The sequence below is a fragment of the Dysidea avara genome, chromosome 4, assembly GCF_963678975.1.
Source record: "Dysidea avara chromosome 4, odDysAvar1.4, whole genome shotgun sequence".
In the NCBI taxonomy this organism is placed as follows: domain Eukaryota; kingdom Metazoa; phylum Porifera; class Demospongiae; order Dictyoceratida; family Dysideidae; genus Dysidea; species Dysidea avara.
In genome coordinates, this window is record NC_089275.1 from 12,415,373 (window position 1) to 12,438,845 (window position 23,473).

Sequence of the window (23,473 nt, forward strand, 5' to 3'; positions counted from 1 at the left end):
CATCTGAAAAGTGAAGTATCCATTACACTTCATTGCCTTCAACCCGTTACACCACAGTACGAACCAAGAACTGTTCGAAAAGCACCTCTGCAATCAAAGTAGCCATTATGAAAAATATGGATGATTTCCATTACAAAAGAAGCCATATGCATCACACACTACTACTAAATTAACACCTTTCCTTGTCAGCAAAGATGAATGGGACACAAAGGAGGATGCTGGTAAGTCCATGAAGACTGCATTGTACGCGCTGCGGTATACCAAAAGGCATGTGTCCAGCTGAAGCAACGTCGAACGATGAAAAACTCAAGCCTGTACATAATCTGCTTGTCTGTTATTATTATTTTTAGTCTGTATGCATGTTTGTCCTTTTGTTTGTCTCAGCCCACAGCCTTAGTCGTTATCGAGTTATGCTTGTCTGAAAGCATCAGTCTATCAGTTACTCAGCCAGTCAGTAAAAAATTCCATTTTATAATTTTTTTAAATGCATAGCAACTTGCATTTTGGGTCAATCTGAAGGCTTGTTTGGGGTTAGTTTTACCTAACCAATACTGCTTCATTGTTGTCAGATAAAAGTGAGCCTAGTTTTAAGTGATTTTTCATGGGCCACACACTTTTTGGTTCCTACTATACAGTACTATTGTACTGTATGATCCTCCCTATGCCTAGAAGAAGACCTGCCTTGTGACAACTGGCAAACCCAACTTTTTGAAGATCAGTTATAGGGCCATAAGACAACACAGATATGTGACTGGGCCTGCGAAATTCAGCACAAACTACATCTTGTCACACAACAGGATAGGCCCAGCATCTCTCAGCATTACATTACTATTATAATAATATAAGTTTGAAAAGTAGGCAAACTTTATGTGCCCAGCACGTGCCCTATTTTTGCATGGCCTGTCACTTACACTGTATATGTTGATACAGAAAATTCCACTCATCCTTCTTTCAGCACAAGCTAGTAATTGAAGCACATCAAGTTACATTGTGTTGGCATGCTCTACAAGTTGAGCTGGATCCTGAAAAACACCTTATAAATGAAAATTAGATTCTTGTTCTCAAGAAAATTAACATTTCAGCCAACCAGATGATTAATGGTGACAGTAAAAGTGTCAACAACAGACATGTGTGGTTTGACTCCATCGCAAGTTCAGGAAAGGGATACTGCACTTATATGGCTTCCCCATAGGAAATGTATGGTGAAAAGTTTGATCAATCATTACGTAAATATTGTGTCAGGCATTTGAACAAAAAAAAAATTCATATTATGATGGTGATGCCATGTGCCAAATACCAACACCAATATTAATTTTCTAAAATTATAATTACTTAATAAAATACCTCATGAAAATGTCTTTCAGAAAGATAGTTGCAATTGCTTTTACTGGACTCCCAGCTGCAGAGCTTGAAATGCATGATTTCTATCAATTGATATAGATCCCCTCCAGTTCAACATGGATTGTACATGTATATCTTCTAGGGCTGTGCAATAATGGAAAAACCTATATCTCAATAAGTTTCAGTAACAAAGTCCATTTTATCACGGTAATCGATATTATCTCAATAATGCCATAAAGTATTTTTACAAGCACAATTGTGCCTAATAATAAAGGCTAGTATCTCTTGCAAAAATTTCTTTTTTCAGAATTACCACAGCTGGTTGTGACCTTACTCACAAAAGTACAATCTGCCTGCTTTTAATATACAAAGTCTACAGCAATTTACTATTATCTTAAGTTATTGATAATAGAAAATTCATTATCTTTCATCACGATAATCACATAGATATCAAAATAATCATGTTATTGCTATTATTGCACAGCCCAAATATCTTCCATGTGTATGTACTGTAGTTGATACCCCTCATGACATGTAGTACATAGTGTTGCACCGATAATCGGTTCAATAATCGGTATCCGGCCGATATTGGCTACTAGCCGATTAATCGGTTTTGATTACATCAAGGCCGATGTTAATCTCCATTGCGCTGTGTAGTATAATGATGTGGGGGAGACTAGACATATATAAGTTATTTGGCATTTTAATTAAGTTATGTGTTAATGGTTTAGCGGTGACTACAAGCCATGCCCATAATAAACTGTCAGGGTTTAGGCCATGCCCAACAATAAACTGAGGTTTTTAGGTTTCTATGTAGTGCCAGCCACTTGTCTCAACTGTATAGCAGTAGTAAAATGTACTTAAAACCTGTTTACCATGAGTAACTTTTACTTGTGGTATACATCTAACTTTACATTTTAGCCTAGAATGAGCTGTATATCAATGGTTATGTCACTAATATGAGCCATTTAATAATGATGAGGATGAGTGTTAGTGTTATTAGTGTATATCGGATCGGTTATCGGTATCGGCTAATTCTGTTGCTTAATATCGGTTATTGGAATAATTGGCTAATTTGGATATCGGTGCAACACTAGTAGTACATAGTTATAAATTAGAGCAATTCTCATGGCATTACTGTCTTCTTATTATTGTGTTAGGTGTGTATGGGGAGAGAGTATAGCTGTACATGAAAAGGTTGGTAATCTCGATACAAATTTTAGGGTGAAAGCGTGCTCTGTATATTACCGTCTCCTGGGTATCCAAAGCTACTTAGACACATACGTAATAACCCATTTTTAACCTGCATTTAAATGATACCAAGTACCATTATACAAGACATTTGTACTGCGTATACCTATAGTGTGTACTACTGTATATATGCTGGATTTAAACATTTACAAATAAAAATAATATCATTTTTCTCTTTTGTAAATTCTATCCCTCAGTTCAAGGAAAATTGGTGCTGGTAATATGTGACTGTGTTCATCAATTAATTTACTGATGGTCTGGTAGCTCTGTTCTTCATATTCACTGTACAGGTGTCTCAGGTTCAGTGACTCGTACACCTCCTTCACCTTCTCTACACAACCCTCATCTGATCTACCATAGTTAGCCTGGAGGAGGAAACACATGTGTTGGATACAACTGTACAATTTACCCAACCATCATCATACAGTACTGCTATACAGTACAACAGTACTGTATATTAAGGAACAAAAAGGAGTAGGCGTAGCCCACGAAATAACATCACCCAAAAACCAGCTGCAATTTTCCCTGATGACGATGAGGCAGTATTGGTTAAGTAAAGCTAAGCCCAAACAAACTTTCAGATCGACCCGAAACACTTTCAACAAGTAGCTACGGAATTTAAAAAATAATTTATTTAACAGAATTTTCTACTGACTGACTGATAAAGCTAAGCCCAAACAAACTTTCAGATCGACCCAAAACACTTTCAACAAGTAGCTACGGAATTTAAAAATTATTTATTTAACAGAATTTTCCACTGACTGACTGATGCCTTCAGACAAGCGTAATTCGACAATGGCTAAGGCTACGGGCTTGATTTTTCACTGTTTAATGTTGCTTCAGCCCGAGACGTGCCTTTTGGCATGCCACAGTACGTACAATGCATTTTTCATGGACTTACCAGTGTCCTCCTTTGCGTCCCATTCATCTTTGCTGACAGCAAAAAGTGTCGATTTGGCAGTAGTACGTGATGGCTTCCCTTCGCAATGGAAATCGTCCGTATTTTTCATAGTGGCTATTTTGATTATAGGGGTGCTTTTCGAACAGTTCTTGATTCGTACTGCTGTGTAACAGGTTGAACATAGCTGACAACAAAGCATAATGAATACTTCATTTTTCAGATGGTAATTGATTATAACTGGGTCACGTGGCACCATTTCTTTCAGTATGCATGGATCACAGAGAGGTGCTTTCTGAACAGTTCTTGATCTGAAATGCTGTGTAACGGGTTGAACATAGCTGACAATGAAGCATAATGGATACTTCACTTTTCAGACAATAATTGATATAGCTGGGGTGTGCGGCACCATTTCTTTCACGGTATGCGTGAGCGAGTGTGTGAGTTCACCAGTCATAATAATTATTTATTAAAAAGTTAACGAACAAATACACAGAAAAATTGGGAATTTTCAACTAGAGTAGGGACCATAGCACATCAATAAAAAGTACTGAAACAAGCTGAAGTAGTACACAATATTACATCACCGTAAAAAAATAATAAGTGTTATATCACTACTGTGCTCAAGATACCATAATGGAAATGCACAGTAGGGATATAACACTTTTATTGCTTTACTGATTTAATATTGTGCTATAGTTTAATATCATACTCCAGCTTGTTTCAGTACTTTTTATCGATGTGCTATGGTCCCTACTCTAGTTGAAAACTCCAATTCTTTTCTGTGTACTTGTACTATTATAGAGTCAACTATGCACTCAATTTGGTGTCAGTATGATTAACCTTCACACAGCTAATTGACCATTTGATGACAATTACTCCAATAGAGTAGACATGTTAACAAACTCTAACTGAATGATCACATCCAATAGATGATTGTGTACACAAAATGATGGGATCATACATTTCAACCTGTCTTAGTGGTTACCTGCATAGAATGGTCACCTCTCTTAAAAAGGTCAACCTTAAATTCCCCAAGTGAGAAAATTATCCACCTGGCCACCTGGCTATAATATTTTTGGCCCGAAAATGACTGGTTTACGCATGCATCTCACCACACATGTATTGTTAAATTACCATATTACCTCCAATTGTGGCCCACCATTTACTTCTTTAAACTCAAAGGACACCACTTGACATTTATTTGAGACATGAGTGTAACCATAGATAATAGACGCTACATACTGGATTGGAAACTTCTAAGCTCCACCACGCTTCATGCCCCGTATACAGTACACAGTACCAAGAGTAGATTTTATAAACATGTTTTGCTTACTGGTGAATAAAAATGTAAGATTGGCCTATTCATAGTGGGCATATTGATGTACATTAGCTAGAAGTTTGGCAAACGCGAAAGGTTGATATGAGAGGCGGGAATCATATGCTTGACTAAACTGGAGTAAATATACCATGAAACACATACCAGTACATGTAGTGATAAACATCAGCCTTAACCTACTCTTGTTTGCCCCAGAGTTTTCACAAACATGTGCAAATACCATTTATACAGAAGGCGTCTATACCAGTAGAAAGCCAATCACCACCAAAGAAACAATCTGCTAAACTTGGTAGCTAAAGCAACCAAGCTGTATCAAGGCAGCAAGCCAGCATCTTGAAACTTTAAAAAAATGTTTTAAAACTTCAGGAATAAAACGCAGATAGATAAGTGGTTTCGCATAGGCACTATATGTGTGCTTCCAATTCAGGTAGGGGTGTCTATTATCTATGATGATGGCAATTACATAGTAAAATAAATGGGTGATTAGAAGTTGTAGTTCCCACAACAATAATACATATATGAGACCAAGTCTGCAAACACCCAACACAATCATGCATTTTTCGGATTCTTGTTTATTAATCTACTTTACAGTACTTAGCCAAGTGTACCCCTCTGACCAAATTTCAGCTTCATATACCAATAACTTTCAGAGTTACAGCTCTACAAAGCAGCAACAACAGAAAGATCGACTTGCACAGCAAGTATAGGGAAAATACGTTACAGGCATTTACTAAAACAGTAGTAACTTACGAATAGAATGATGTACAGAATTGAACTTTGCACCATCATGTTTGCCATGAATAGGGGAATCGATTACTGGGTAAGGTTTTCCTGTTATCACCTTTCTTCACTGCATATGTACAAAGGCAAAGAAAGATCGATCGCATGTGATGTGACATAAACAAATGCCCATAACTTGCATGTTGGGCCTACTGCAACTAAACAACAAATTTCTAACTCCTCTTGAATAGATGAACCAGATGATGTCCAGGTTTTTATTGTTAGTCCCTTCCTTCACTAAGAAATAAGTGTTCAAAAAATTTATGGAATTGTTTCAATAATACACAAGTATTTCACCCATTGTATTCAATGCTTTATACTGTAAATTTAGGCTTGCGTGATTGCGTCGGGTTTTTGCAGATCTGGTCACATATGGCAACTTATGTGGAACACAGGTAAAAAACTACATACTCCTCAATAACTGATCTCACCTCTAGTATTGCTCTTTGTTTATCACTGGCTCTCTTTAATGCTTGTACTATCAACCAGGTACACTTGTTACCCTGAATGTCTGTACCAACCTTGCCGATAGTGATTGGGTCTCCAAAACAGTCTATAAAATCATCCTACAGTAGTGCAACATGTAAGAGTTGTAATGAAGGGAACACGTGATTAATTAATTTGTACAACACACATGCACACACACGTACAAACACACACTACTGCATATGCAGTAAGCACACACACATGCACACAAACAACGACGGCAACAAATGTACTACCTTACCTGGTTTTGGTAATATTCCCCGATTTCCAATAGAATAGATAATGCTCCCTCATTGGCAGCTTTATCATTTATACCAGCCTATGGTAGGATAGCAACAATGAAAGAGCAAAATATTGCATATGTACAGTAGATACATGTAAAGACCAAATAAAAAGACTTTACTCCTTTTCATTTGCACATACAGTGGAATCTGTCTAAGCCGGTGTCACCTTTGGGTCTGACCTTACTAGGCTAGTGGCTGCCAGCTGGTGGATTAGTGTTACTAGGCTAGTGGCTGCCAGCTGGTGGATTAGTGTATAAACTTCTCACTTGTGTATTTAAAGTTGGTATTTTTAGAGAGGTGGTCTTTCTATACAGGTGACTGCTAAGACTGTATAACATTCACATACCATGCAAAATGCAGCTGCCACTGGAAAGTAGAAAGAGAAATATCCAGTCTTGTACTTCACAATACTCTTTAGCCTGTCATGAACAAATTGGACAGTACATGGAGTTGACAGGTATATGTGACCGGATCTATGAAAGGGATCTCACACACACATCCAAAGAAACCATAACACTTAAAGTAACAAACACAAATCTGAAATTATTTCATCCATCACACTTTGCTGGTTCTCATTACCGATCAAATTTAAGTCAATAGCATTGTTGTGTATGCATGATCATATGATCAAAGTAGGTAAATTTGATGCCTGTGAAAGATCCCTTCTCACAAATAGAGTCATGCTTGATTACCTTTCCTCTGTAAACTGACTAAGGTCAGTGATCTTCTGTGAGAATAGTACATCCATTATCTCCCCTATTTCTGTATATTCTACAATCTGAAATGCAAATCCAGCAGTAATAGAACAACAGAAAGTAGTAGACATGTAATGTAACAGAGAGTTGACCATCCTAACACCAATGACTGTTCAATTAGAGTATTTAAACAACGGGTATATGCTACCATGATATAGAATTTTGGCAGGAGAAATTCTTCATATAACTCTGGCAGGCAATAATTATGGTGAATGCTTGTGTCATAGTACATTCTCTCTGTATAGTTTGCTAGAAACTGGACAAGAAAATTTTGGCGAATTGAAAGTGTGCCAAAATTTTCTCCCTCCTAGTATCATACAGCATGATAGTACTGTATAGTAGGGACCACAAAGGAGTAGGCATGGCCAACGAAATAGCATCACCCAAAAAACCACCCTCAATTTTCCCTGATGACAATGAGGCAGTATTGGTTAGGTAAAACCAAGCTGAAACAAGCTTTCAGATTGACCCAAAATGCTTTCAACAAATTGCTACAGTTTTTTTCTTTTAGGATTATTTAATGGAATTTTCTACTTACTGACTGACTGATGCCTTCAGGCAAGCATAACTTGATAACGGCTAAGGCTACGGGCTTGATTTTTTCACTGTTCGACGTCGCTTCGGCCCGAGGGATTCCTTTTGGCATACCGCAGTACGTACAATGCATTCTTCATGGACTTACCAGTGTCCTCCTTTGTGTCCCATTGATCATTGCTGACAGTGAAAAGTATCAATTTGGCAGTGGCCTCCCTTCGTAACAGAAATTCTTCGCATTTTTCATAGTGGCTATTTTGATTGCAGAGGTACTTTTCGAACAGTTGAAATGTTGTGTAACAGCTGACAACATAGCATAATGGATACTTCAATTTTCAGACAATGATTGATATAGCTGGGACGTGCGGCTCCATTTAAGATGTGGTATGCAAGGTTATAATATAATTATTTACAACAAAAAAAGTTAACAAACAAGTATATACACAAAAAAAAATTGGAATTTTTCAACTAGAGTAGGGACCATAGCATGTCGATAACAAGTTGATGTTGTGCTACTGTATGCTACTTCTAAAAACCAGGCGCTAGTTGCATAGCTGGAAATGTATTTTAACTATGCTTCAGTTTTGTAATAATGCAGTTATTGTAATTTCAGATTTCATAATAGGTGAATTATTTCGTAATTCTCTAATTATGTTGCTATACATTGCTAAGAAAGCGCATTTAGAGCTTTCAACAACCTATTTCACACAGAAGTATTTTCTCAACTGGTTTATAGTTTGTTTATAGTGCTTTTTTCCCGCAAATTCTCTCTACCAAACCTCAAGGCTACCCTATATTTCCATTCATGTACATAGGGACATGTCCCTTTTTGAGTCGAAGAGATACGCATTTCCTAGTTGCCTATAGAGGTCTGTTACGGTAATTTTCAGCACTTAGATACACAAAGAACCCAATGGGAAGGTAGTTCATGAAGTGTGTAGAGAGTCGCTACAGTGCTACACCCATTGAAACTGCCTCAGTGTAAACTATACCTATCAGCGTTGAAACCAGGTCGGGTCATCCGGGTCACATTTTCTCCGGGTCATCCGGGTCTGACCCGGATTGGATCACGTGAGAAACGAAATTGTTCGTTTGACGACGTGGAAACTTATAAACGCTATCGTGTAGGTCTTTTGTGAGCCACGCCCACTTATCGCATTACCAACATATGCTCAGCCACGCCCATTTGTTAGTAAGTGTAGTATGTAGTACGAAACTGAAGGTATCTATTGTCAGTAAGTGAAGACCTTTTTTTTTTTTTTTTTTTTTTTTTTTGGTCTTCAACCTACAGCTAGGCTGAAGTTGCAATATTTACTCAACACGAATTGAATGCTCAAAATGTAGACTCGTTCGCTCGCTCGAGACTAGCCGAAACACGTCTTGGCTTTAATTAATCCGGGTCAGCAGTAGTGACCCGGTTTCAACGTTGATACCTATCCTCAAATTTAATACAAGCTTCATTAATTTTAGTGTTCAATTTAATAGATTGACTGCTTTTTACCACTAAAAGGATATGCTCACATGGGTACATATGGACAAGCATAGATAGGTAGATAGTACACACACATTTTTACGAAAACGATTTTAGTAAACCAGGCACACGTCAGGTTTAAAAAGTTGTGGAAACCATAAAAGTGCAGTGTCCATTACTACTCTTTCTCAAACTTGAAATGGAACCATACTGTATGTGTCTGTTGTTGACAACTGCTGTTACCACTAATCATCTGGTTGGCTGAAATGTTAACTCTCTTGAGAAAAAATCCACCTTTGATCAGGATTCTACCAATACAAAAAAATACCTACCAATCCAATACCGATACCTAGCAGTAAATTTTCACCAATACCGATACCGATAATTGCCTTATAATTTACACAACTCTCAAGTTAGCCTGTGTGACTGCTCTATTAGAATTTTTATTGTCCAGTGACTATTCTATTAGAGTAATTCAATTTTTTCATGCAAACATAGTAAGTAGCAGTTGCTCAATGTACAGTATAACAAAGCAATCCCTGTACCTTTCGCTAGAATAATGCTCAACACTATTTCCAGCCTGTTATACCTCATGTTTTGCTAGCATAGCATTTATGATGATAGTTATGATGACGATTGGTGCGAGTGGCTATTAATCAGTATCGGAATACCTAAATAACTGATACCGATCGATACCAAAGCCCAATATTGGCTCCAATACGATACCAATCGATACCAAAGCCCAATATTGGCTCCAATACGATACCAATCCGACTATCGGTGGAACACTACTTTTGATTTTTTGCAGTTTTTCAGGATCCAGCTCAACTTGTACATACTATAGTATAATGTACTCAACATTGAAGTTTGTTTTTTTGAAATCTGATATGCATTTTGTGTGGGCAAATTTTCTACAATTATAATGAGTCCATTATGAATGGACATTACATACAACCAAAAAACATGCTGGGACATACACCAATTTTGGTCGGAAAATGCCAGATGTCCGATCATTATTTTAAGCACAGTATGTGGTGAATCCTGGGGAACACAGCCAAAAGCTAATCTTTTCTGTATGTATATTAAGTAAGTGATGGAAACTGTGCAGGTACTGTGAGATGTGTTTGGGACATAATAAATATATCACACACATGTATAAGTCTTATCCACTATTGCATACATCACAAAAAATGGCAGTGGCAGGTGGTGGTGGTGGAAGGGGGGGGACTTTTGAGTATTGGGAGAGATGGTAGTTTGCTATTACAACATTTATAAACTTAAACAAGGGCAAAGGTGAGGTACCGTATTTGACCGTTTAATGGCTGCTCCACAGCCTAGAATTACTGTCATAAGAGCCGCGGCTTGTATCTGAACATACTGTTGCAAGTGTTGACTAGACACATTTGAAGCAGAAACCAGGCAAAGGAGTTGTTTTGCCAGGAAATAGCATTTTTGAGAGAAGTTAAAATGAATGACAGTAATGACAGATGATTAAATAAGGTCAGTTACTTGTGAATCAGTACAAATGCCACGGGCTGCTGCCACACAAGCTCATAGTGGCCGTCCTCAGATAGTAGCCACCTTCACATAGTAGCCACGGGGTTTTGCTTGCTGAAAGTTATAGTAGCCACGGCTATTAACTGGTCAAATACGGTACACATACTCCAGTATATTTGAGCAACAATTATTAATAATTTTGGTCTGGTTTTGCAAGCTCCCCTTTGCATTGCTAACAATATGTTTACTAACTATTTTATGGCTCCATGTCTGTTAATCCACACAAAAAATGTTCAGTATGATTGCTGGGTGGTTAACTCCCTACACTATTGCCAAATATGGCATCAAATTTCATAATGGCAGATAAGGCTCATTACACAAGCATGTACACACACTACTCACCATATGGAATAGTTCTATTAGTTCAATGTAACAAGGATGATGACGAAACTCTGAATTAAGTAGCACATAAGCTGATGAGATTAACCAGAAACTATCATTTACAGCTGTCATCCTAATGTGATCCTGTGAGAGAATAGGCAGTTACACACTGAGTAGCTTAAATATTACATGCATACATACATAGCACTACCAATGCAAAACCTTGTTCTACATACACACCGTAGAAATATTCTAAATCCAGAGCACAATACACTACACACACACAAACTACAGGTTCGTGTACATGAACACACAAAGTACATCCTTCAGCTGCCACAAACACAGTCATGCCTACATAGAGAAACATATTACACTGGATCCCTTGTGCACTACTCAGGTGCCTATGGGTCAGTGCTAATTCTCAAAGCAGAACTAGTACCCAGTAAGAGGCTGTACTATATTTGTCACAGGTGAAGCCATGGCCACTCATTACATAACATACCTGTTTGTACCAACAAAGTTTATTTCTTCTTGTCAAAGACTCGTCCACTATATCATCAGCAACTAAACTAGCTGCTTGTAGCTATAACAAAGTCACCATTATCAAACAACAACGTAATGATCATTGTGTGCTTACTATTTCAATACACCATCCCAACGTGAAGGCGAGATGTTTCTCTCTATCAGACAATGTCCCATCACCATAGAGTTGTGACAGTGTAGACACCACCATTAAACCTCTAGTCATCTTCCCTATATAGTAGTAGTACTCCTTAATAATACACACCACTGTGTACAGTACAATTGTGTAGATCAATGACTCAATAGACTTAGGAGTTCATACATACAAGTTCAACTACTAAGTTTGTGTACTACAATATACAGGCTCACTACTTGTGGAAGTTAGCAGAAAAAGGTTTGACAAGCTGACTAAGACAAGGATAACTTGTATTGACAGCCAAGACACTTAAGTATTCTAATAAATTAGTGCAGTCAAATGCTGTATCTAAGAATTACTTACTTGTACACAGTGTAGTCTATTTTACTATCACTTTAAGGCCAACATAGGAATTTGCAACTCAAACCACTATTAATTTTTGAGGTAAAATCATGTACAATATTCAATGCATGGTAGGGGTGTTCATAGGTTGTCTGTTAACATAAAGAAGTTTCTATTGTACAGTGGTTACCAATATACAGTACTGTTGGCAATGAGAGTATATGTAACCCAATACAAGTATGCTGCTTCCAAGTTTGAATTCATGTGAAATTGTACAAAATCTAACAGATATCAGTATTGCTGCTGTGTCCATGTTGGTATTATAGTCTTATCACACTGTTGTTGAACACCTTGCCATGGTCCCTACAATGGCCCATTGACTTTTGAAAGTCAGGTATCACATAGTATGTCAGTAGCATCTTTTATGGTATAATTACACACATACATGGCACATATTACGACATATTTAGTGGCCGTTGCTAAGAGATAATTATACGACATCATGTTGTGTGTACACAAGAGATCTTACCTCCAACAACATTGTACTTGACACACTATAGAGAAACAAATCACAAAATAATAATAATACAGGTTTTACAAACAATGTAAATATGTATGCATGTACAATAAAATTAGTATAGGTGAATAACAATTATCTGTGTATGTACCACTCTGCGTGGGCAGTTCAAAGGCACCGCCAGTGCCATAATTTGTATATTGCACTGCTGCAGACCGCAGCGAGTGCATTATAACTTATAACGCACTGGTTGCGGTTTTGTAGACCACAACGAGCGCATTATAAGTTATAATGCACCGACCGCAGTGCAATATACAGATATTGCACTGGCTGCGGTTTTGTGCAGCATAGCACAAGTGCCGGTGGCGAAGACCACTACGACACCTCACCTAATATTTGGACAGACACTACACAGATCACTCGAATCCTTTTATAGCCTGACATGTAAAGGTCGATTGTGGGCCATAACGTCACCAATACGTATAATGTTTACAAGCAGCCAATGGCGATCAAAAAAGCCAACGTGGGTGGCCACAACTCTAGTCTACATATATATAAACGTACTTGTACACCTTACTAGTCTGGTGCCATCTTAGCCCAGATTAAACTGTAGTCCACTTCGACAATGACTCAATACAACAAATATATTCTAAATAATACTAACCTTTACGTTCGATTGTGGTAACCAGTTTTGTCATGCCACCAGATTTGAGTTTAGCCAGTGTGAATAGTAAGAATTAGACTAGTATCGTTTAGTAGTTAGGTTTTGTTTACTTAAACCATCTATTTAGCTGATTTTTTTCGCTCGAGAGAATCACTATGGCGATTAGTCTGGTGCTTTAATAGTCTATATGGCACGTTGGCATGCTGAGCACTACATGATGAGAGTGGAACAGTGAATGCAGGTTAGTGATATAACCCATAGCATACTAGCTTTCAATATCTCAAGTGGCTACAGTACTGCAGGGGGGACGTCATCGCAACGTCAGGCTTGGTTACCCACAATCAATGTTAGAAACCTGGCCTTTATAAGTGTCACAGCTGTCTTGTGAGATTCTCCCCACCTATTAGGTGAATGGTACATAACAGTTATACAACGTGCACTCGTGCTCTGCCTGTATAAACGCACTTGCCTTCGGGCCTGACGGCCCTCAGGCTCGTGCGTTTATATCAGGCAGAGCACTCGTGGCCGTTGTATAACTATATAATATATGCACAGTACAGTGCCTCTCCTGTGTACAGCACAACCTCTTAAAGACACAAGATAGTATGTCATGTAGCCCAAGAAGCCATCATACCACTACACCAGTGTGTTATTAACAAGAGAAAATGTGATCTTCACCCGTTAGCTGAATGGAGTGATTATATTGGTGGATTTTCCTGTCTGGTGGGGGAGTCCACATACATACCAAATTCGAAGGAAATCACCCTAGCCATTCCTGATATACATGTACAAGTGACCAAAATTTTTCGTCAATTCTCCTTGTTTTCACACACTTTACAAAATTGCGATAAACACAATGTGAGGAGTCCAATCGAGCTAAAATTTGAAGGACCAAGGAAAATTCCAGTACCAAGTTTTGTGTGAATCCAATGACCATGTCCAGGGCAGAGTTATGACCAATTGCTCATGCAAAAAAAGAAGATATATTTGTTATCACACCTATACATATAGCAAATCTTCAACCATACACAAATACAATTCTTTGCAACTCAATTTGCTCAAGTTCACCCCACAATGTTGGTAACATTTGTCTAGTTATCACTGAAAGGCGTTTCAGTGGTATAGAAGAATCGGATAAAAACTATCAACTATCAACATTCAACAAATGTGCAATCAAGATACTCTAATAGTGCAGTCACCCTATTAGAGCATTCAACTGTGTGAAACTCCAGCTAAATAGTATGTCACACTGTAGAACACTCAGCTAAGTAGCAAGTCACCATGTAGACAGTTAAACTATAAACAAGTCATCATCCTGTAGAAAGTTCAAATTACATGACTATTAGAATGTTCAGTTACATGATTGGCTCACATACGTAAAAGTACTCAAATATAAAACGCTCCTCTTATAGGAAAATGACAAGTAATGGTCAAGCCCCAAAGTCAGCTCTAGGCTGGCTATGGAACTTGCAAATACTAATGTCTATGCTACAGTGTGATGCATATAAGCTGGTGACATTTTGCTACAGGTGCCATGCAGGTAGCTAGCTTATCAGAAACTAATCTATACATGTACATTGCTATTGTCCAATATGTAGGTTTTGTTTTGTAATAATACAGGTTGTACAATGATTAATTAAGTTACTGTAATTGTGACCGGATCTGGAAAAAGGGACGTAATCGCACAAGCCTAAATTTACAGTATAAAGCATTCAATACTTGCGTATTGTTAAAAAATTCCGTAATTTTTTAAAACTCTCTTTTTAGTGAAGGAAGAGACTAACAAATATTATTTTATTCGCCTGCTCAAAAGGAGTTGGAAAATCTTTGTTTCGTTGCAGTAGACCCAAGGATACATAAGTTATGAGCGTTTGTTTACATCATGTTGAAGCGATTGTATGCGATTGATTTTCCTTCACAAATTTTGCCTTTGTATGCAGTGAAGAAGGGCAAGTAAAGGAAACATGTACCCAGTAATTGATTCCCCTGCTCATGGAAAACAGGATAGTAAAAATTTTAGCTCAGTACCTCTGCCTCAATCCGTTAGCAAGTTACAACCATTTTTGTAAGTACCTGTAATTTATTTTCGCTATACTTGTTGTACAAATCATATTTTCTGTTGTTGCTGCTTTGTAGGGCTGTAACTTCTGAAGCTATTAGCATAATGAAGCGGAAACTTTTCCAGTGGGTATACTTGGCTAAGTAGATTATAAATATTTAATAAACAGGAATTTGAAAAAATGCAATTATGTCCCATTTTCACAGATCCAGTCACAATTATGCTGCTATGCACTGCTAAAGAAGCGTTATTCAAACAAACCACCTCAAACAACCATATATACAGAAGCATTTTTTCTACTGTTTTACAATTGTCTATCATGTTTTTCTTGAAAAGTTACTTGACAAAGATTTAAGCTGTTATTCAGTTTGTTCACATATGTAGGGGTTACACCCCTTTCAAGTCAAAAAGATACAGGTTTCTTGGTAGCCTACAAGGCCTGCTACAAGGCTTTTTCAGTCTGAAAATCACAATGAAAAGACCGCTCACAAAGTTAGTAGAGTTGTTACACCCGTGGTTTAAACTGACAAATGAAACCACCTTCGAGCAGAGCTTTCCTGTGTATAATTCATCTTTTAATATAGTTTTTGCTCACATGAGTGTGTATACATAGATAAATAGATAGATAGATAGATGGGCGGGTAGACACATATTTTTACAAAAAAATTTTTAGGAAAAAGGACAAAGTTCAGGGTTTAAGAAGTTATGAAATCATCCAATTTAATAGCATAATGACTGACATCAATATTAACACCACTGCAACTGGCTGCCACCTTTGATTTGAACTTTTTAGGCGCTATGCCCACAGCTTGACAAGATATGTATTTGCTACCACGCTAACACACAACGGTCAGTGTATGTTATACACAGTAGCATATAGTGACACACATGCACACTACACTCACCTCTTCCAAATGGTCATAAGCATGTTTGACACGTGGGTGTGATGTTCTCCTGTTCATCAAGATGGACAACACAGTGGGAAAGAACTGTGTAAATTCCTCTTGGTACTGTTTCATGTACTGTCTTTTTCCCGCTTTATTTTGGTGTTTCTTAGAATACCACTGTCCACAGCACTTCCATATCACAACAGAAAACATCGTTATTGATGTCAGCAGAGGCATAGCGAGCGTTTCAATTGAAGTCTGAAAAAAATGACGTGGTCAATGAATTCTAACTAATGCACTCCCATCGGAATCACTTACTCATATCATCTACGCGCTAAAGTGGAATCCACACAAAGAAGCATCAGCATACCTTCTAATACACCAAAGTTTGTTACACACTAAACTATCGTGTTTCGCTGTATAATTCGCCTACAGCCTCAACTGCTAATAATGTCACAACAATCAATTAGCAACCTCCCTGCATACTGATTGTGGGATACAGTCACTAATCACGACAAGGGATTTCTGAATTAATGGAATTGTAAATAACTATGCAAATCCTGAGAATTCTGATTGGTGACGGTGCTAGTGACAGTGTCAAGCGATAATGTGATGTGTGGCTAGGTCTGGCTATGCCAGACGACGTGATGTTCAGGGTGATGTTAGCTGGCAGCACTCGAATAGCGGGTGAGTTACACGTTGCTCCACTACATTGCAACTATTTGCGAGCTGTTTGTAGTAGAATCATGAGAATTCGCTTGTAGTTTTGTTGTTTTTCATGGTTAGGCCACTCCAAGGAAACACTCACATGATTGCGAAGCACCTGCACTTTCTATGAATGCTATCACACTATAGGGACCTGTGAGAAGGCTATTACAGCCTGTGAATACAGGGAGTCAAAAACATGTTGCACATTTTAGCTTTTATGATATTTTCCACTGCTGATTATTCTCAACTCTTATACAAGAGAAGTAAAAGATTTTTGCAAGGCGGATTTGTGCAGTGAGCACTTTGGCATTATAATGTTTGTTGAATTTTACAATTAAGAAGTTGAAGGCTCGAAGAGCTGTCATGAAGGACGATGATATATGCGTAGGTACATCTGAAGTGGACCACAATCTTATGGTTGTTAGGATACTACATTATAATGTAGAGTTATCCACCTAGCGGTGTAACAACAATGCATTTTAGCCTTTACATCTCTAGGTATTCCAGAGCTGATTGTTGGAATTTCAAGAGAAGTGATTCCAAAAAATATAACTGCCTGTTATACAGAGGGTTGAGGTATGAAAATAAGCCTAGCTAGCTATAGACCCTGAGGTGTGGTCTAGCAAAAACCAGAAAAAAGTTGCTACGGCTTCAAGTTTCACAATAGTTTTATGAGAAAAGTGAGGGCAAAAGTATTATGCTTTCTATTGCAAACATCTTCAATAGGCGGAATAACTCGCCATGCAGCAAATATGTTATATACTTTTACCCAGTAACTTACTTTATACCAGCGCTACTCTATCTTTTAGCACAATTCCTTCGTATTAGCATTGAAAAAATTTCATAGGCATGTTTTTTCCCTCAAAAATGGCGGATGCATTATTTTGATGATGTAATAAAGTGCCATGCCTTAGCGTGCATATTGTTAGCGAAGGAGTAATGAATAGTAGTAATGACCCGCCGCCCACACTCTACATTTGAAATTTTCTGATGAAAACCAGAAAATCGCCAAATAGTGGTATAATGAACCATCCACCCGCAAGGTCAATAAGACAGGAAACGATAAATCTACTTGGAGTGACCTTAGAATTACTTCATTTACATATAAAGAAGTTGTGATATAGTCTGGCAGTGCCCAACCCTGTGCAGAAGGTCAGACACTGCCAGACTAGTTGTGGTAGTCCTTAACGTTTAATATAGTATCTGCTGTATCTGACCAGTTAATAGCCACGGCTCATATAATAGCCGCCCCTAGATAGTATCCGTACCACAGTCTAGAATTATTTTCATAAGAGCCATGGATTGTATCTGAATAATTATACTGATGTAAGTGATGATAAGACATATTTGGAGCAGAAACCAGACAAAGGAGTTGTGAATAACGTTTTTGAGAGAAGTTTAAATGAATGATTGTATTGAAGGATATTTGAACAAGGTCGATCAGTCACTCATGAATCTGTATAAACACCACAGGCTGCTGCTACACAAGCCCATAGTAGCTGCCTTCACATAGTAGCCGCAGGGTTCTCCTTACTGAAAGTTATAGAAGCCGCAGCTATTATCCAGGTAAATACGATAAGTGATAATGTAGCTCTGGCCAAGGCATTCAGTATGGAGCAAGCTTCATAATTAACTGGTTAAAGCCATGCATTACCTAAACCTTAGCTTTGTGGATACATGTCTTTTTCTTTCATCCTTCTCCGTCCTGACCCAAAGAAATATCATACAGGATCAAGGTACTCTAACAGAACAGTCAATTAATCTAGTAAAGCAGTCATCAGCACACACAACTCCAAGTGTGTCCATATTTGCAAAGTTTCCAAAGGTGCTATGAGTTAATGATACCTCACAGTTTATGAAAAGAGCTTATACATAATGAGTAAATGATAAGTTTGTAAACTACTGCATGGATAGATATAGTGTAGTAACCTGCTCTGTACTCCCTTTACAGAAGGATGTTTAAACTCCAGCTCGATTTTACGAACATGTATGTGTCACTTTGATTGGCTGTTTTTGATCCCATCAGCTTGCTTATAAATGGATCAGGCACATGTCCTTTGTGACTTGTAATGAAAATAGATGCTAATGTGTAGTAAAAGCTCTTGCTATTCATTAGTGGCTGAAATATCCACTATAATAGTATCACATTCTAACTACATTATGTACTGTATCAAGAGTGTATGTATGTACCTGGAAAGGACCATCAGTGTATATAGCCCCTGGGAGATCTCCAACCACTCAATCTGTACCAGTAATTTTTGGTATTGTTATTGTAACAGTTTACTTACATGTTCGCATAGCAAGGGAGATGACCGAAGGTCTTATGGTGGTAAACACACTGTGACAATTGTAAGGACACCAGACATTGTCATCTAAAGAGAAATGTATTGCCTTCACTCTAGATGGTGCATAAAAAATTGTGGGTCTTTGTATTCTTTACACAGCCAGCCTTGTTACCATTCACTGTTTACACACAGGTGAAAAACAACAAGCTCAATAGCTATTGTAACACTAAGCCTGCTTTACTGGTACAAACATGTACTGTATATGTACACCTGTGCTCTGTTATCCAATGCCCATGTGATAATATTATCAACTCTGGTCCTACTTAATGCAGAGCATCTAGTTAACTTACACATCATATAGCAATTCTAAATTGCTCACAATACAACTTTAATTACTTACTATGCACACAATAGTCTCCAGCCATCAATTAACCAAACATTCTGTTATCAGAATACAAATGATTGTTCTATTAGAGTATTTTGTCTAAGGTGTGCATTCTATTAGAGTAATTGAGCAGGGCTTTGTGATTACAGAAGAGATCCGACGCATGTCTTTCATGCTCTCATTTATCCAAAATTGGAATTGAATGTTTTATTAGAACTGCTCTCTCCATATGGAGTGCTTTGAGTGTGGACCCTTTTTGCCATGAAAATGTTTAAAGTTATTGCTTACCGCACCACCCCTAGAAGTGGTGTTCCTCCCAACCTGGCAAGAAAGGACTTACTCCAGTAACTTTCTGTTACACTGTGGCAAAGTAATGCAAAAATGATCTTAAGATATTGGGTCCTTCAAGACAGTGATAACAATGACAATCCTCTCTATCCTTAATTATTGTATTCCCTTTTATGTAGTAGTAGCAGCAGCAGCAGCAGCAGCAGCAGCAGCAGCAGCAGCAGCAGCAGCAGCAGCAGCAGCAGCAGCAGTTAGTTACGTAGTTGTAGTCATTGTAACTTAGCACTTACTGTAACTGCTCTCTCCATATTAATCAGGTTTCAGTTTTCTGAACAACCACTTATCTGAACACTTTTACAATTGCCTGAGAAACATTGTTTGGATAAAACTTAGGGTCCCCTGTATCTGAGGGCCCAATGAGTTTAGAAACAAGAACCACTGTACAGGTATACAATGATTATCATATACCGTATAGCCTAAATATTTTGAGGGGAAAACATTTCACTGATTTCACGATTTTGGGTGTTATCAGTGAAAATTTTACCCTAGAAATATTTAGACTTCCATGTAGTCTAGTACATTTTGGGAGTGTTTGTAAATCCGCGAACTTTTTATTTTTAGCAACATTGCTCAACCTCGAACTATTTTCCCCTTGAAATATTTAGGCTATACAGTATGTGTATAATATTGATCACCTATATAACAACCTTCCTGTGATTTTTTTTCGAAAGGGGTTTTGGAGTTATATGTAGACCTTGAAAATCTGTTACTATCAGACTGCAGTAGCCTTAGTTGTACGCACAGTATGCAATATGGAATATTATGCTTTCACGCAATAACGGTACAGTACATGCAATAACGGTACAGTACATGCAATGGACTGCCCCATTGGCCCATTGAGTATATTGCTTTTAAAACATTACTAGTCTACTAGTATTGCTACATTTTGTGGTTTTTGCTTGCCTGCACTGTACACATTTCTGTAAAGATAATTTTGCGGTGCAGTACTTGAATCCTGGCCTAAACAGGGTTGGGGGGGAGGGGGGTTACAATGCAATACATACAGACACAGAAACATTACAATGTATTAAATTTGATATATAGTAACTGTCATTGTTACAGGTTGACTACAATAGATCTTATAGACCCCTGGATGTTGCCATTGAGACATAAAGGCCAAGAAGTGTACCTGGTTGATAGTAAGGAAAGCTGATACTAAACAGAGAGCTGCACTACAGGTGACTGTTTTGTATTGTAGTTTACTATCTATCATGTACTTAGTAGATATGTACAGTGGTATGTGAGTGCACAAAAGTATTCAAATAAGTGGATAAATGAATCCCATTCATTTATATGCAGAGTTCTGTTTAACTACTCTAATAGAACATACAGTAATTGTAAAAGTACTCTAATAGAACAGTCATTCGTATTGGTCAGATAATCGAATAATCAAGTGTTCGTATTATTGAGTACATACTGTAGTATGTATAGTTATGCTGTAGTATGTATAGTTATGCTGTAGTATGTATAGTTATGCTTTTTATGCTATTATCTGTACTCATGGGCTTCAGTTTGGATATTTACAGAGCCCTCTTCAATTACTCTAATAGAAATTACTAGACAAAATACTCTAATAGAACAGTCATTTCTATTGTTCTGATAATAGAATATTTTGGTTAATTGATGATGGGGCCATTGTATGTCCTCCTCTAATTATAGTAATAGCCATCTTGGTAGATTTAGTTTTCTCTCATGCAATATCTACTCTGAGTAGAAAAGTTACAGAGCAGTGCAAAACAGTAAAGTTACTCTATTCTGGACTCACTGGGAGCATGTTAAAGGGTTGTTGTTGCCTAGGTGATGTGATTTCATGGGTCTAAATACTAGAGCTGAAATTTGATATCAAATTTAGTGTTCAAATAGTTTGAATAGTACAAGTGAAAAATTTGAACAGTTTGAATATGTTATTTTGTGAATTGAGACCATAGACAAGCGTGTCCCGATTATCAAAATACATCTAAATTCTGAGTGTCCTTTTTGATGGGGGTTTGAGATTGGGACCAGTTGGACATGCCTGTATCCACAGGTATTCTAGTGCACTACACTCAATAGAAAGATCAAGATACTCTAATAGAACAGTCAAATAATCTAATATCAGTCAGTTACACAATAATTACAACAATTCAACAAAAATGCACAGCGATATCATCAAATTACAGTATTTATACACGTACTTGGGGGGGGGGGGGGGGGGAGGGAGGGGTGCATGAAGACCCTTCCTCCGCAAGGTGCATTTCAGACACCTACACCATACCAAACTCAAGATCCAAGAACTAGTTGCAGGTATATGTTTCGTTATAATGTGTTTACACTGGATGGATAGTTTAAATAAAAAGACTGCCAATTTGCCACCATTTTCCTAAAGTTTTAATACGGTGTCCTACAGCAGATAAATATTGATAACATTTAGTACATAATTGACTATATTCTATCTCTCTCCTCCTCCAGGCTAATTATGGTAGATCAGATGAGGGTTGTGTAGAGAAGGTGAAGGAGGTGTATGAGTCACTGAACCTGAGACACTTGTACAGTGAATATGAAGAAAAAAGTTACCAGACCATCAGTAAACTAATTGATGAACACAGTCACATATTACCAGCACATGCCTTCCTGGAGATAAGGGATACCATCTACTACAAGTACAAGGAAACACTATAGATGGATTTTGTATTGTTCAGCTCATATGCACAGTGAACATGCACTGTACAGTTATCATGCCATCCAGGTTTTTTTGTTTTTTTTTGAAGGGAAGACTGCTCAGTACAAAAATACAGCAGTGTCCTGACAAACATACAATTATTAAGTACACACAATTACATACATAGAAGTGAATTATATAAAAATTTAAAATCTACCAGTTTCCTTGCTTCAAAAAGTGTGGGATTTAGCGAATTCCAAATTTGCATACCATGAAAATAAGAACTGTTCTTTGCTAATGTGGTTCTAACTCTCTGTACAAATAAGCAGTGAGCATTACGAGCAACACGAGAAGTGGTGTCAACAGTATAATAAAAGTATCATGTAGATATGATGGTGAAATCTTGTGTAAAGTTCTATTAACTTGTATGGCTGTATGATAACGTCATCACTCTATCAGAGTAATGTTCATAGAACTGCAGGCAGTGGATGTGTAGTCTTTTAAGTCATTTGAAATGTATGGTAGATGAAGGTGTCCACACTACTTCACAGTAGTCTAATATTGGCAACACAAACACACAATATAACTTGCCAAGTAGGTCATTAGGAATGGGATTCAAACGATAAAGGCAATGTACTAGGAATGGGTTGATAACTTACTCATTATATGGCTGATATCGAATCTCTTACCCGCTTGGCACTCTCAAGGGCACAAATACTGTATTCTTTTGACAAGGTCTCCTTGTCACCTTTCTATACATGTGTGAATATCAAAATAGTTTAAGGATAGTGTTAAGCAAATAGTTACTTTAGGCCGGCCACTTCATAACATACGGCAATGAACACATGTACAGAGTCTACAGACCCTGGCCAGGTTTGTCCTTGTGACCTTACTCTAAAGTAGGCAATCAATGCATGCAGTACAAGCCATATGCATTTGCATGCATCATTATGAGCACTTAATTT

General features: G+C 37.7%; 1 protein-coding gene and 1 long non-coding RNA gene across 2 annotated transcripts; one reads left to right on the top strand and one right to left on the bottom strand.

The window, feature by feature from the left end:
- Window positions 1-2,632: 2,632 nt before the first annotated feature.
- LOC136252947 (farnesyl pyrophosphate synthase-like) lies at window positions 2,633-16,646 on the bottom strand. Its single transcript, XM_066045538.1, has 11 exons — window positions 16,463-16,646; window positions 16,163-16,402; window positions 12,547-12,571; window positions 11,655-11,770; window positions 11,520-11,600; window positions 11,039-11,161; window positions 7,072-7,157; window positions 6,726-6,798; window positions 6,337-6,414; window positions 6,041-6,175; window positions 2,633-2,957 (listed from the first exon to the last, which is right to left on the bottom strand). Exons 2-11 carry the CDS (start codon window positions 16,379-16,381, stop codon window positions 2,757-2,759), a joined length of 1,137 nt encoding a protein of 378 aa, XP_065901610.1. The 5' UTR covers window positions 16,382-16,402; window positions 16,463-16,646; the 3' UTR covers window positions 2,633-2,756.
- Window positions 16,647-16,672: 26 nt separating this feature from the next.
- On the top strand, window positions 16,673-22,719 carry LOC136252953 (uncharacterized). Its single transcript, XR_010699876.1, has 3 exons — window positions 16,673-16,831; window positions 20,933-21,048; window positions 22,319-22,719. It is a non-coding gene; the product is annotated as an uncharacterized lncRNA (long non-coding RNA).
- Window positions 22,720-23,473: the final 754 nt, after the last annotated feature.

Bases quoted from the DNA above. Each gene is read 5' to 3' on its own strand.
- LOC136252947 (XM_066045538.1), bottom strand. From the start codon at position 16,381: ATGCCTCTGCTGACATCAATAACGATGTTTTCTGTTGTGATATGGAAG. The intron at 11,162-11,519 runs GTATGTTATGTA...ATTCTCTCACAG, and splicing joins AACTTTGTTGGTACAAACAG to GATCACATTAGGATGACAGC. The intron at 2,958-6,040 runs GTGAGATCAGTT...TTCCTCCTCCAG, and splicing joins AACAAAGAGCAATACTAGAG to GCTAACTATGGTAGATCAGA.